Here is a 14,058-nt window from a genome sequence, read left to right as displayed (position 1 = left end):
GCAAAAGAAAATGAATACAATTTCATGGATTCAACATATGTAATAAATACTCGGTCTGTAAATTAATACGAGACCGTTTATCTAAACGGTCTTATATCGGTTCCAATGTGATCTAAATGATCTTATATTAGTTTCTAGAGGGAGTACTATTCTCTTCATTTAAATGGTTTATATTAGTTCTAAAATGATCTATATAGTTTACAGAGGGAGTACTACTCTCTCCATTTCAAATTAGAAGATGTTTTTTCTCATTTTCTGATTCAGATGCATATAGACGCATTTAGTGTGTTTGTTCACTCATTTTAATCTATACGCAGTTCATATTAAAATATCCAAAACATCTTATAATAGTGAACGGAGGCAGGGATGAGGATTTGTGGCTCCCGGATGCCACAAACCCCTGTATGACAATAGCATTAAAAACACATTAGAAAATTCAAAAAAATCTGAAATTTTGGGATATGAAACCCGTTGCATACACGTGTTCAATTTCATGGGGAATGGGTGCCCGCGGTAATGCCTGTAAAAAAACAAAAAAATCGAATGTGTAGAATTTTTTTTGAATGTAACGTATGTTGGACCGTAATTTGTACGCCGCGGATACAAGGGGCACCCTTTCCCCACGAAAATGAACACGGGTGTCATACAGGGTCACACTCAGGTTTCATATCCCAAAATTTCAGATTTTTTTGAAACCTCCTGATAATTTTTTAATGCTATTTTCATATAGGGGTGTGTGGCACCCGAGAGCTGCAATGCATTTTTCACGGAGGGAGTACCATCTTAATCAATCAGACACAAGCATAGGATCATTTTATGGTACCGAATCCATAGAGACCTTCCAGTACAGTGCAGCTAAAAGAGATGAACACAAACCTATCACACACTCAATTGGCTTTTAAATGAGAGAAATACATAGGGCTATCACAAGTTTCAAACCATGTAAAACCTCCTGGGCTGAGGCAAAAAGTAGCATGGAAAAAACAGTAATTCACAGGCGAAATCTCCTAAATTTACATGGAAAAACTCATCTTTACATTGGATGAGTGGAGACAAGTTTTCACAGATTCACCATGAAAGATGGAACTATTTGGTCTGACGAAGCCCGTTATCGTTTCTTCTTCATGATTGCCGCCGTGCGCATCTCAGCATCTTCCTTGGCGAAGCCCCACCAGAGGTACGACAGGGGGATAGCCATGGCGAGGCAGATTGCGTGACCATCAACATATCCCCATCGCGGAGGGACATCATGGGCTTCCAGGTATAGTGAGAGGACACCGCCGATAGCAACAAAGATGACCTTCAGGCGTGAAGGATGCCTTGTGATGGCAGCCCACACCGTCCACAGGAGGAGCTGAGCCACGCTAATAACAGTGCAAACCTTCATGTTGAGGCCTGCAGATTCAGAAGATCAGGGCAGTGAAGTCTTTAATTTCCAGCACTACCACCATGAAGCACCGATCTCAGAATTTGAACAGTGCATCTAGTTTCTCTCTACGGTCATGGAGAAGCGAAACAAGTTATCATGAATTTGGAATACCTTTGTCAAGTTCGTAGAAGTTGAGGTACAAAATGTGGGTCGTCACAAAAGCCAGAATTGGAGCTGCAACCATCACCCTTGAAGCTTCGTCCCTTAGATTCGAAGTTCGCAGTATGGCCAAGATGAGGGAGTAGCCAAGAAAAGCAGCAGCTGATGACAGGTACAGCTTTTCTGTCCAAGCAGTATCACTGTAATAGAGATGGCCAAGCTGGATTAACTTACTATCGACAGACAACTCATCTGAAAACGTAGCCTGCTAGACATGAACCTACCAACTGTGATATATGGCACACCAGAACCATGAATTCATGGCCAAGAGCGCGTTAATGTGCCATAATCCGGTGTATTCATAGTATGTCGCGTGGGTTTCTGGCCTAAGAGGCAGCTTGTAAGAAAGCAAGAGGAAAAACGATAGCCATCCATTAAATTGCACGAGAAGAGTGAGAGCAGATAGAGCTGCAGAAAGAGGTTCCTGGGAATGAAACAATAGCAAGTATGTAAGTAAGTGAAGATGAGAAACAAAGTGTAAGTGATAAAGAGTAACATGGAGGTACAGCTACCTGAAACACAGAAGCCCGTTTGAGGGGCCATTTGCCATGATACTTGACGGGCCCCAGCCCAAGCTCTTCCCTTTCCTGTTCTCTTTCCATCATACAATGGTATCGGCATTCGCTGTTGCAGTTCCACTCCTTCCACTGCAAGTACAATGGCTCGTGCGCGTACCATGATTTGTCAGCAGGCTGATCTTCAGTTGGAACCACACAGTGTTTGATAGAATCCTCATCTTTCAGGGTGCCGGTTCTTTGACACTCTGCCACGCAAGCTCTGGTAAAAAAAGGAAGGAAAACTGGTCAAGTAGTCGCCCCAGATCGTAATACACTAGTAGCAAATCAGCACATCTGTACAGATAGTAGGATGAGAAGACGCTGAGGAGCTTTCGCCCGACCGTCGTCGCTGCCATCTCTCTCAATTACTGAATTCGAAATCTGAATATAGCGTTCCCCCACGGAGGAACAGGGGTTTACGCGGTCTTTGAATCGTACACAGCTTTCCAAGTCGAATGCTGGTAACCTTGGCACGAGATCTCTCACGGCCGGCTGGCAGCGGATCACGTGAACCTTACCATGGGCGCCTAAACGGGGAGGTGAAAAATTCCTAGCTGTAATTACAAAACTAGTTGGAGCTGCAGTTCCCCAGAAACCACAGTAGCATCGATGTTAATCAACGAGTCAACAGTGCTGCGAGTACTAATAGTCTAGTAGAAAGAAGAATAGGAGAGCTGGGTGCTAGTAGTAGCACGGAGCTCCCACCCCATTACCTGTCCGCGAGAAGGAGACTGTTGTAGTACCGTAGGCAATCGGCGGCATCAGAGACGAGCGACCGACCAAGCAAGCCAGCCACACCACACGCAAGGAGCAGGAACCGCCCCAACTACCAACCAACGAGGAAACAAATCTCGGGGAGGAAGTCTGACCTGTAGAGCGGATCGGCGTCGCCGTCGTCCGCCGCAGCCAAGGCCGTGGCCACGAGTCCGAGAAGCAGAAGCATCAGCAGCAGCAGAAGCAGCGGAGGCCCTCCCCTCCTGCGGAACCCCATCTCCGCCTCCCCTCGGCGCGGCTCCGAATCAGGCGGGCGGAGCAGCAAGCAGCAGGAGGAAGCAGCTACAGGGATAGGGAGAGCGGGGCGGGGCGGAGATCCATGAATCCACGGGAGGCGGAGCCGGGGAGGGGATGGGGGTGATTGGTTGGTTGGCTGGTTGATTGACTCGCGAGGCGCTGTGCTCCGCGTGTGTGGGGGGGAGCGAATCGACACGGAGGACGATTAGACGGAAGAGGCGAGCGAGCGATGGCAACAGGTTTTGTTCGGGATATTTGCTTGAGTTCCGTCCGCTGGCCTTTGTCTTTGTGGATGGATGGACGGACGGACGGACGTGCGTGCGCCGTGGTGTGTCAGGATTTGTTGCTGGCGGTGATTGGGGCCGCCCACGAGACCGGCGAGCGCAAGATAAACAAACGCGCTGACAAGCGCGGATCGAGGGGATCCCGGGCACGCCGCGCCTCGTGTTCTGCTGTGATTCCACTTCCACATGCCCCGTCCTTCGGGCTCTAGTTGTACTCCATCTTAAAATTAATTAACTTAGAAAAACCAAAAACAAATGTTTGCCCCAGCTTGTCCCCTCGGCAACAACGTTAGGATATGCCCATAATCCAGTGCCTAGAACCAGTTCTTTTTCGTGCATGTTCACCGATAATCATCATACGAGTCCTATGATCAGAGGTTGGACCATGTCACCGCAACCATGCACACGTGATGAAACTGATGATGTCAACATGAACCTTTCACCTTTTCAGTTTTTAGGATGTTTTTATTTCTTAAATAAAAAAATCGATTGAAAAACCGTTTTAACCTTTAAACCCGTCGCGACGATATCTTCGAAACTAGATCTCATATCGATATGTTTCGACGATTTCTTTGAGGGTTAAAAATTACCATGTCTATTGTACAGAAATTGTCATCATGATTACACTGAAGTTGTCATTATATATTTCAATTAATTTTTCTTCTACATTTAAAGTAAATTTTGACATGTTATAAAAAAAAGAGTTAAGAAATTAAACTTGCCATGATCCATGAAATAATTTGAACATGGTTCATAGGTAAAAAATAAATATGTCATTTATTACTTTAAAAATGCATGATCAACGGCTCAAATTTTTCATGAACCATAAACTTAAATTACCATGATGGATTATTAAAATTTGTCATGATGCATACACTAAAATTTATCATGGTTCATACAAAAAATGTTTTGCATGTTTAAAATATTAGAATTGCCATGGTTAAAATACAAAAATTGCCATGGTCTATAAACTCAATTTGCCATGATGAATTACTAAAAATTTCCATGATCCATGAATTAAATTTCCCATGGTTAATTACAAAATTTTTCCATGGTTTACTAATAAAAATTGTCGTGAAAAGTAGTTGAAATACAATGGTAGTTTTAAATCTAGAAGAAAAATTATATAAAACATGTAGCGGCAACTTTATTGTAAACACTATAGCAACTTGAGTGTAAACATCATGGCAACTTTTGGCCCAAAAAAAGGTCATGGAAACATATCAATATGGGATTTAGTTTTGAAGATCTCGTCCACACATATTTAATGGTATTTTTTTAATTTAAGAGATAATTTTTTAAGTCTAAAATGAAAAAGATTATGTTGATGTCATATGTTTGATGTGCCAAGATGGATGATTATGAAGACGTGTGGATTATGAAGACGTGTGGATCATGTTGCCTCGTACCACACGTGTGGATGTTATCATTTAGTTTCTAGGAAATTAATACTACCAAGGTAGAAACATACCTGAGGATCTAATACATTTTTTTCCGCATCACGAGAAGTCCAAAAAGTACTAGAGGCAAACGAGAGGACCCATAGGGCCTCCACACTGCCAGGGGTGACATGCGCCCTAGGCCACATGGCCCTCTGTTCACCGCCTTTAATTTTCTTTGCTTTGTTCCCGCCACAACAAATTATGTTCCGAGAAGATCCAACCCTGTCGGAGGGGGATCCATCACCGAAGACTTTTTCATCAGCCTTGATGCATACATTATCATGTGTGAGTAGTTCCTTTAGGACCTTAGGTCCATAGCAGTAGCTAGATGACATTCTCTCTCTTGTTCTTCAATACCACGTTTTCATGAGCTAGCTTGCATGATCAGGATTTTTCTAATGTAATCGGTGGTGTGTTTGTTGGGATATGATGAATTGTCGCTTTATGATCAGATTGTTTAGTGAAAAGGTTGATATGATTATGTATTTGCTTACTACCAAACAAGCTTATGTGGATCTTAATGATGTTCTTTTAGCCTCTTTAATTGAGCAAAATAAGGATACTGTTGGTGTTAATTTTGCTTCAAGGAATAGTTTAACAACATTGCATATAGGGGTAATTTTGGGAACAATCCTAGGCCATATCCAAATAATTCTGCAAATGCTTAAGGTATTTTAATGGAAATTCCTACAATAATATTGGTAACATAACTACTGATCTTGAACATGTCACTAAATATTTCATTGATTTTCAAATAGCTTTTAATGTTATGATAGGAGAATAATTTGGAAAACTACATTCTATTGGTAGAACTGTTGATAGTCTCGAGCATGCGGCTGATATGCTTAAAATAAAATGTCTCCCACCTAATAAATATGAAATTACTGAACATTTAAAAGAAATCCAAGTGTATATTGACTATAATACTAAGATGATTGTTATGCTTAGAGCTAGACATGAAAGAGAAGAGAGAAGGTGAAATCCACTCTATTAGTAATGATGAGGACCTTAAAACTCTAGGTGTGTCACGTGATGACCCACAAGTATAGGGGATCAATCGTAGTCCTTTCGATAAGTAAGAGTGTCGAACCCAATGAGGAGCAGAAGGCTCTGATAGATGGATTTCAGCAAGGTAATAACTGCAAGCACTGAAAGTAGCTGTAACAAGTGATTGTGTAGCGAGGTGAAACGTAACGAGCAAAAAGTAACAAGTAGCAAGTAGTAGCAACGGTGCAGCAAGTGGCCCAATCCCTTTTGTAGCAAGGGACAAGCCTGAACAAAGTCTTATAGGAGGAAAAACGCTCCCGAGGACACACGGGAATTTCTGTCATGCTAGTTTCATCATGTTCATATGATTCGCGTTCGTTACTTTGATAGTTTGATATGTGGGTGGACCGGCACTTGGGTACTGCCCTTACTTGGACAAGCATCCCACTTATGATTAACCTCTCTCGCAAGCATCCGCAACTACAAAAGAAGAATTAAGACAAAGTCTAACCATGGCATTAAACTAGTGGATCCAAATCAGCCCCTCACGAAGCAGCGCATAAACTGGGGTTTAAGCTTCTGTCACTCCAGCAACCCATCATCTACTTACTACTTCCCAATGCCTTCCTCTAGGCCCAAATATGGTGAAGTGTTATGTATTCGACGTTCACATAACACCACTAGAGGAAAAACAACATAAATCACATCAAAATACCGAGCGAATATCAAATTCACATGACTATTATCAGCATGACTTATCCCATGTCCTCAGGAACAAAAGTAACTACTCACCAGACATAATCATAATCATGACCAGAGGTGTAATGAATAGCATCAAGGATCTGAACATAAAATCTTCCACCAAGTAATCCAACACGCATCAACTACAAAGAGTAATCAACACTACTAGCAACCTTACAAGTACCAATCGGAGTCGCGAGACGAAGATTGATTACCAGAGATGAACTAGGGATTGGAGAGGAGATGGTGCTGATGAAGATGTTGATGAAGATGCTTCCCGTCCGACGAGAGGAGTGTTGGTGACGACAATGGCGACGATTCCCCCTCCGGGAGGGAAATTTCCCCGACAGGATCGTCGTGCCGGAGCTCTAGATTGGATCTGCTCAAGTTCCGCCTCGTGGCGGCGGCAAAACCACGAAAAAGCTCCCGTATGATTTTTTCCAGGTCAGGACGCTTCATATAGCAAAAGAGGGGGCTAGTGGGCCTCCAGGCAGCCCACAAGCTTGCCCACCGCCACCAGGGGGGTGGTGGCGGAGTGGGGGCTTGTGGGGCCCTGGTGGCCCCCTCCGGTAGTTATTTCGCCCAGTATTTTTAATATATTTCAGAAAAAATCCACGTAAATTTTCAGGGCATTTGGAGATGTGCAGAATAGTGGACTAGGATTTGCTCCTTTTCCAGTCCAGAATTTCAGGTGCGTGAATTCTCCCTCTTCAAATAATCCTTGCAAAATAAGAGAGAAAATGCATAAATATGGTACCACAAGTAATATAACAGCCCAAAAAGCAATAAATATCAACATGAAAGCATGATGCAAAATGGACGTATCAACTCCCCCAAGCTTAGACCTTGCTTGTCCTCAAGCGAAAACCAAGTTCCATAAACATGTCCACATGTTTGGGGACGAAGGTGTCGATAAAACATAATACAGACATGAGGGCATCATGATCACACATAGAACAGCAATATATCATAAAGATTCTTATGGGAAAGTAACAATTCCTTCACAAAGCAAAGCATGAAGCAAAAACCTTACCGAGAAGTAACCAACAATAGTCCATAGTCATTGAAGCAATTGTAATTTATCACAACATCAGAAAGAGTCGAATAAGAGCTTGTAAGGCAAACCCACATACTCAATCATCTCTTTTGTTTTCCACAATTGTTACAACTCACGTGGTACTCATGGTGTCAAAGTTTCAGCTAAACACTGAGGAAGATAGGGGCTTATAGTTTTGCCTCCCAACAGTTTACCTCAAGGGTAAAGTCAACAATAATAAAGCATGAGTACTCAACTCCAAGTTGATATATGAATATAGATCTTTCCCAAGCATGCGACGGTAGCCAAGACAAAGGCAAAGAGGGAATTGGTGATGATCACCATGACTCTTACAAGGGTAAAAAGTAAAGGTACAAGATAGGCCCTTCGTAGAGAGAAGCAGAGGTTGTCATGCGCTTTTTGTTGGAAATATGTGTTAGAGGCAATAATAAAATGGTTATTATCATATTTCCTTGTTCATGATAATCGTCTATTGTTCATGCTATAATTATATTAACAGGAAACAGTAATACATACGTGAGTAAATAGATCACAATGTGTCCCTAGCAAGCCTCTAGTTGGCTAGCTCGTTAGTCAATAGATGATCATGGTTTCCTGGTCATGGGCATTAAATGTCATTGATAACGGGATCACATCATTGGGAGAATGATGTGATGGACAAGACCCAATCCTAAGCATAGCACTAGATCGTATTGTTCGTATGCTAAAGCTTTTCTAATGTCAAGTGTCTTTTCCTTCGACCGTGAGATTGTGCAACTCCCAGATACCGTAGGAGTGCTTTGGGTGTATCAAACGTCACAACATAACTGGGTGACTATAAAGGTGCACTACGGGTACCTCCGAAAGTGTCTGTTGGGTCGGTACGAATCGAGATTGAGATTTGTCACTCCGTGTGACGGAGAGGTATCTCTGGGCCCACTCGGTAGAACATCATCATGAGCTCAATGTGACTAAGGAGTTAGTCACATGATGACGTGCTACGGAACGAGTAAAGAGACTTACCGGTAACGAGATTGAACAAGGTATAGGTATACCGATGATTGAATCTCGGGGAAGTTCTATACCGACAGACAAAGGGAATTGTATACGGGATTGATTGAATCCTTGACATCGTGGTTCATCCGATTAGATCATCGTGGAGCAAGTGGGAGTCACCATGGGTATCCATACCCCGCTGATGGTTATTGGCCGGAGAGGTGTCTCGGTCATGTCTGCTTGTCTCCCGAACCCGTAGGGTCTACACACTTAAGGTTCGATGACGCTAGGGTTATAGGGAATTGTTATACGAGGTTAGAAAGTTGTTCGGAGTCCCGTATGAGATCCCAGACGTCACGAGGAGCTCCGGAATGGTCCGGAGGTAAAGATTGATATATATGACGGATGGTTTCGGACACCGGAAGTGTTTCGGGCATCACCGGTAACGTACCGGGACCACCGGGACCACCGGAGGTGGCCCCGGGGGTCCATCGAAGGGGGGCAACGACCCCGGGAGGTAAGATGGGCCAAGCGGGGGAGGGAACCAGCCCCTAGGTGGGCTGGTGCGCCTCCCCACTCAGCCCAATGCGCAGGGGAGAGGGAAGGGGGGCAAACCCTAAGCCAGGTGGGCCTAAGGCCCACCAGGGGTGCGCACCACCCCTCCTCCCCTCCTGGCCGCCACCTCGTGGCGCAGATGGGGCTGCCGCACCCCTTGGGGGTGGGAACCCTAAGGGCTGCGCCCCCTCCCTCTTCCCCTATATATAGTTGAGGTTTCGGGGCTGTTTCACACACGGTTTTCTCTCTCTCTCTCGGCGCAGCCCTGCCCTTCTTCCTCCTCCTCTGTGACGGTGCTTGGCGAAGCCCTGCCGGGAGACCTCGTCTCTCCATCGACACCACGCCATCGTGCTACTGGAGTTCTTCCTCAACCTCTCCCTCCTCCTTGCTGGATCAAGGTGCGGGAGACGTCACTGGGCTGCATGTGTGTTGATCGCGGAGGTGCCGTAGTTCGGCACTAGATCGGAATTACACCGCGATCGGAATCGCTGCGAATACGACTCTATCAACCGCGTTCTAGCAACGCTTCCTCCTAGCGATCTTCAAAGGTATGAAGATGCTCTTACCCCTTTCTCGTTGCTGGTCTCTCCATAGGAAGATCTGAATATGCGTAGGAATTTTTTTGAATTTATGCTACGTCTCCCAACAGTGGCATCCGAGCCAGGTTTTCTATGTGTAGATTCTATGCACGAGTAGAACACAAAAGGTTGTGGGCGATGATTTGTCAATTGCTTGCCTCTACTAGTCTTATTCTTTTCCGACGGTATTGTGGGATGAAGCGGCCCGGACCGACTTTACACGTACGCTTACGTGAGACTGGTTCCACCGACAGACATGCACACCGTGCATAAAGGTGGCTAGCGGGTGTCTGTCTCTCCTACTCTAGTTGGATTGGATTTTATGAAAAGGGTCCTTATGAAGGGTAAATAGCTTTGGCATATCATCGTTGTGGCTGTCACGTAGGTAAGAAAATGTTCTTGCTAGAAACCCAAATCAGCCACGTAAAACTTGCAACAACAATTAGAGGACGTCTAACTTGTTTTTGCAGGGTTTGACATGTGATGTGATATGGCCAAAGTTGTGATGTTGCATGTATGATGTATGAGATGATCATGTTATTGTAATAGGTTTCACGACTTGCATGTCGATGAGTATGACAACCGGCAGGAGCCATAGGAGTTGTCTTGATTTATTGTATGAGATGCAACACCATGTGCTTACTACTTTTACTTCATTGCTAACGATTAGCTATAGTAGTAGTGATAGTAGTAGTTGGCGTGACGACATCACGGAGACACGATGATGGAGATCATGGTGTCACGCCGGTGACGACGATGATCATGCGATGCCTGAAGATGAAGATCGAAAGAGCAAAGATGATAGTGGCCATATCATGTCACTATATGATTGCATTGTGATGTTTATCATGTTTTACATCTTATTGCTTAGAACGACGGTAGCATAATAAGATGATCCCTCTTAAAATTTCGAGAACGTATTCCCCTAAGTGTGCACCGTTGCGAAGGATCGTTGTCTCGAAGCACCACGTGATGATCGGGTGTGATAGATTCTAACGTTCGCATACAACGGGTGTAAGCCAAATTTACACACGCGAAACACCTAGGTTGACTCGACGAGTTTAGCATGTACAGACATGACCTCGAATACAAGAGACCGAAAGGTCGAACATGAGTCGTATGGTTGAATACGATCAGCATGAAGTTGCTCACCATGGTGACTAGTCCGTCTCACGTGATGATCGGACACGGGTTAGTCAACATGGATCATGTAGCACTTAGATGACTAGAGCGATGTCGATTTAAGTGGGAGTTCATACTTAATTTGATTAAATGAACTTAATTGTCATGAACTTAGTCTAAAAGTTGTCTTTATAAATATTGTAGATTGTCAACGTCAACCTCAATTTCAATGCATTCCTAGAGAAAAACAAGCTGGAAGATGATGGTAGCAACTATGCGGACTGGGTTCGCAACTTGAAGCTCATCCTTGAAGCAGCTAAAAAGGCTTATGTCCTTGATGCGCCGCTAGGTGACCCTCCCGCTCCCGCAGCAGCCCAGGACATTCTGAACATCTAGCAAACGCGGAGTGATGACTACTCTCTGGTTAGGTGTGGCATGTTATACAGTTTAGAAACAGGGCTCCAAAGGTGTTTTGAGCAACACGGTACATATGAGATGTTCCAAGAGCTGAAGCTAGTTTTTCAAGCTCATGCCCGTGTCGAGAGATATGAAGTCTCCGACAAGTTCTTTAGCTGTAAGATGGAGGAGAACAGTTCTGTCAGTGAGCACATACTCAAAATGTCTGGGTTACACGGTCGTCTGACTTCACTTGGAGTCGAACTTCCAGATGATGCTATAATTGACAGAATCCTCCAGTCTCTCCCACCAAGCTACAAAGGCTTTGTGCTTAACTACAACATGCAAGGGATGGAGAAGACCATTCCCGAGTTGTACTCGATGCTCAAGTCTGCATAAGTAGAAATCAAGAAAGAGCATCAAGTGTTGATGGTCAACAAGACCACTAGTTTCAAGAAGGGCAAGGGTAAGAAGAACTTCAAGAAAGACGGCAAAGCCATTGGTGCGCCCGGTAAGCCAGATACCGGGAAGAAGAAAAAGAATGGACCCAAGCCTGAGACTGAGTGCTTCTATTGCAAGGGAAAGGGTCACTGGAAGCGGAACTGCCCCAAATACTTAGCGGACAAGAAGGCCGGCAACGTTAAAGGTATATGTGATATACATGTTATTGATGTGTCCCTTACCAGCGCTCGTAGTAGATCCTGGGTATTTGATACCGGTGTTGTTGCTCACATTTGCAACTCAAAGCAGGAACTGCGGAATAAGCGGAGACTGGCCAAGGACGAGGTGACGATGCGCGTCGGGAATGGTTCCAAGGTCGATGTGATCGCTGTCGGCATGCTACCTCTACATCTACCGTAGGGATTGGTTTTAAACCTTAATAATTGTTATTTAGTACCAGCTTTAAGCATGAACATTGTATCAGGGTCTTGCTTAATGCGAGACGGCTACTCATTTAAGTCAGAGAATAATGGTTGTTCTATTTATATGAGTGATATGTTTTATGGTCATGCTCCGCTGGTGAATGGTTTACTCTTGATGAATCTTGATCGTGATGTTACACATATTCATAGTGTGAGTACCAAAAGATGTAAAGTTGATAATGATAGTCCCACATACTTGTGGCACTGCCGCCTTGGTCATATCGGTGTTAAGCGCATGAAGAAGCTCCATACTGATGGACTATTAGAGTCTCTTGACTTTGAATCATTTTACGCATGCGAACCGTGCCTCATGGGCAAGATGACTAAGACTCCATTCTCAGGAATAATGGAGAGAGCAACCGACTTATTGGAAATAATACATACTGATGTGTGTGGGCCAATGAACGTTGAAGCTCGCGGTGGCTATCGTTATGTTCTCACTCTCACCGATGATTTGAGTAGGTATGGGTATATCTACTTGATGAAGCACAAATCTGAGACATTTGAAAAGTTCAAGGAATTTCACAGTGAGGTCGAGAATCAACGTGACAGAAAAATTAAGTGTCTACGATCTGATCGTGGAGGAGAATATTTGAGTCACGAGTTTGGCACACACCTAAGGAAGTGTGGAATCGTTTCACAACTGACGCCGTCTGGCACACCGCAACGCAACGGAGTGTCTGAACGTCATAATCGCACTTTATTAGATATGGTACGATCTATGATGTCTCTTACCGACTTACCGCTATCATTTTGGGGATACACATTAGAAACTGCAGCATTCACTTTAAATAGGGCACCGTCTAAATCCGTTGAGACGACACCGTATGAACTATGGTTTGGAAAGAAACCTAAGTTGTCGTTTCTTAAAGTTTGGGGCTGCAATGCTTACGTGAAGAAACATCAACCAGAAAAGCTCGAACCCAAAGCGGATAAATGCGTATTCATAGGATACCCTAAGGAAACTATCGGGTATACCTTCTATCTTAGATCCGAAGGTAAAACCTTTGTTGCCAAGAACGGATCCTTTCTAGAGAAAGAGTTTCTCTCGAAAGAAGTAAGTGGGAGGAAGGTAGAACTTGATGAGGTAATTACACCCCGTCTCGAACAGGATAGTAGCGCAGCGCGGGAAGTTGTTCCTGTGGCGCCTACACCAAGTGAAGAGGAATTTAATGATAACGATCATGAAGCTTCGGATGAAGTAACTACTGAACCACGAAGGTCCACGAGGGCACGCTCCGCACCAGAGTGGTACGGCAACCCTGTGATGGAAATCATGTTGTTAGACAACGATGAACCTTCGAACTATGAAGAAGCGATGGCGGGCCCGGATTCCAACAAATGGCTTGTAGCTATGAAATCCGAGATAGGATCCATGTATGAGAACAAAGTATGAACTTTGGTGGACTTGCCCGATGACCGGCGAGCCATAGAAAATAAATGGATCTTCAAGAAGAAGACTGATGCAGACGGTAATGTAACTGTTTATAAAGGTCGACTTGTCGCAAAGGGTTTTCGACAAATTCAAGGAGTTGACTACGAAGAGACTTTCTCTCCCGTAGCGAAGCTGAAATCAGTCCGAATCATGTTAGCGATTGCCGCCTTTTATGATTATGAAATTTGGCAAATGGACGTCAAAACAGCGTTCCTTAACGGGAACCTTAAGGAAGAGTTGTATATGATGCAACCAGAAGGTTTTGTCGACCCTAAGGGTGCTAACAAAGTGTGCAAGCTCCAGCGCTCCATCTATGGGCTGGTGCAAGCATCTCGAAGTTGGAACATTCGCTTTAATGAGGTGATTAAAGCGTTTGTGTTCATACAGGTTTACGCAGAAGCTTGACT

At 44.3% G+C, this 14,058-nt stretch overlaps 1 protein-coding gene across 1 annotated transcript; it reads right to left on the bottom strand.

The window, feature by feature from the left end:
* Positions 1–865: 865 nt before the first annotated feature.
* LOC123449908 (post-GPI attachment to proteins factor 3-like) lies at positions 866–3,400 on the bottom strand. Its single transcript, XM_045127271.1, has 5 exons — positions 3,015–3,400; positions 2,101–2,365; positions 1,813–2,012; positions 1,541–1,728; positions 866–1,395 (listed from the first exon to the last, which is right to left on the bottom strand). Exons 1-5 carry the CDS (start codon positions 3,134–3,136, stop codon positions 1,109–1,111), a joined length of 1,062 nt encoding a protein of 353 aa, XP_044983206.1. The 5' UTR covers positions 3,137–3,400; the 3' UTR covers positions 866–1,108.
* Between the last annotated feature and the right edge of the window lie 10,658 nt (positions 3,401–14,058).

This window comes from Hordeum vulgare, chromosome 4H (genome assembly GCF_904849725.1).
Source record: "Hordeum vulgare subsp. vulgare chromosome 4H, MorexV3_pseudomolecules_assembly, whole genome shotgun sequence".
NCBI classification, from domain to species: Eukaryota; Viridiplantae; Streptophyta; class Magnoliopsida; order Poales; family Poaceae; genus Hordeum; species Hordeum vulgare.
The sequence above is the reverse complement of the archived record's forward strand: the minus strand, read 5'-3'. Positions and strand labels throughout refer to the sequence as shown.

What these genes read in the sequence shown, in the direction of transcription:
- LOC123449908 (XM_045127271.1), bottom strand. Translation starts at nt 3,136, where the DNA reads ATGGGGTTCCGCAGGAGGGGAGGGCCTCCGCTGCTTCTGCTGCTGCTG. An exon ending in AACGGGCTTCTGTGTTTCAG is followed by an intron (nt 2,013 to 2,100) that starts GTAGCTGTACCT and finishes TTTCATTCCCAG; the next exon opens with GAACCTCTTTCTGCAGCTCT. An exon ending in TGTGCCATATATCACAGTTG is followed by an intron (nt 1,729 to 1,812) that starts GTAGGTTCATGT and finishes TCTCTATTACAG; the next exon opens with TGATACTGCTTGGACAGAAA.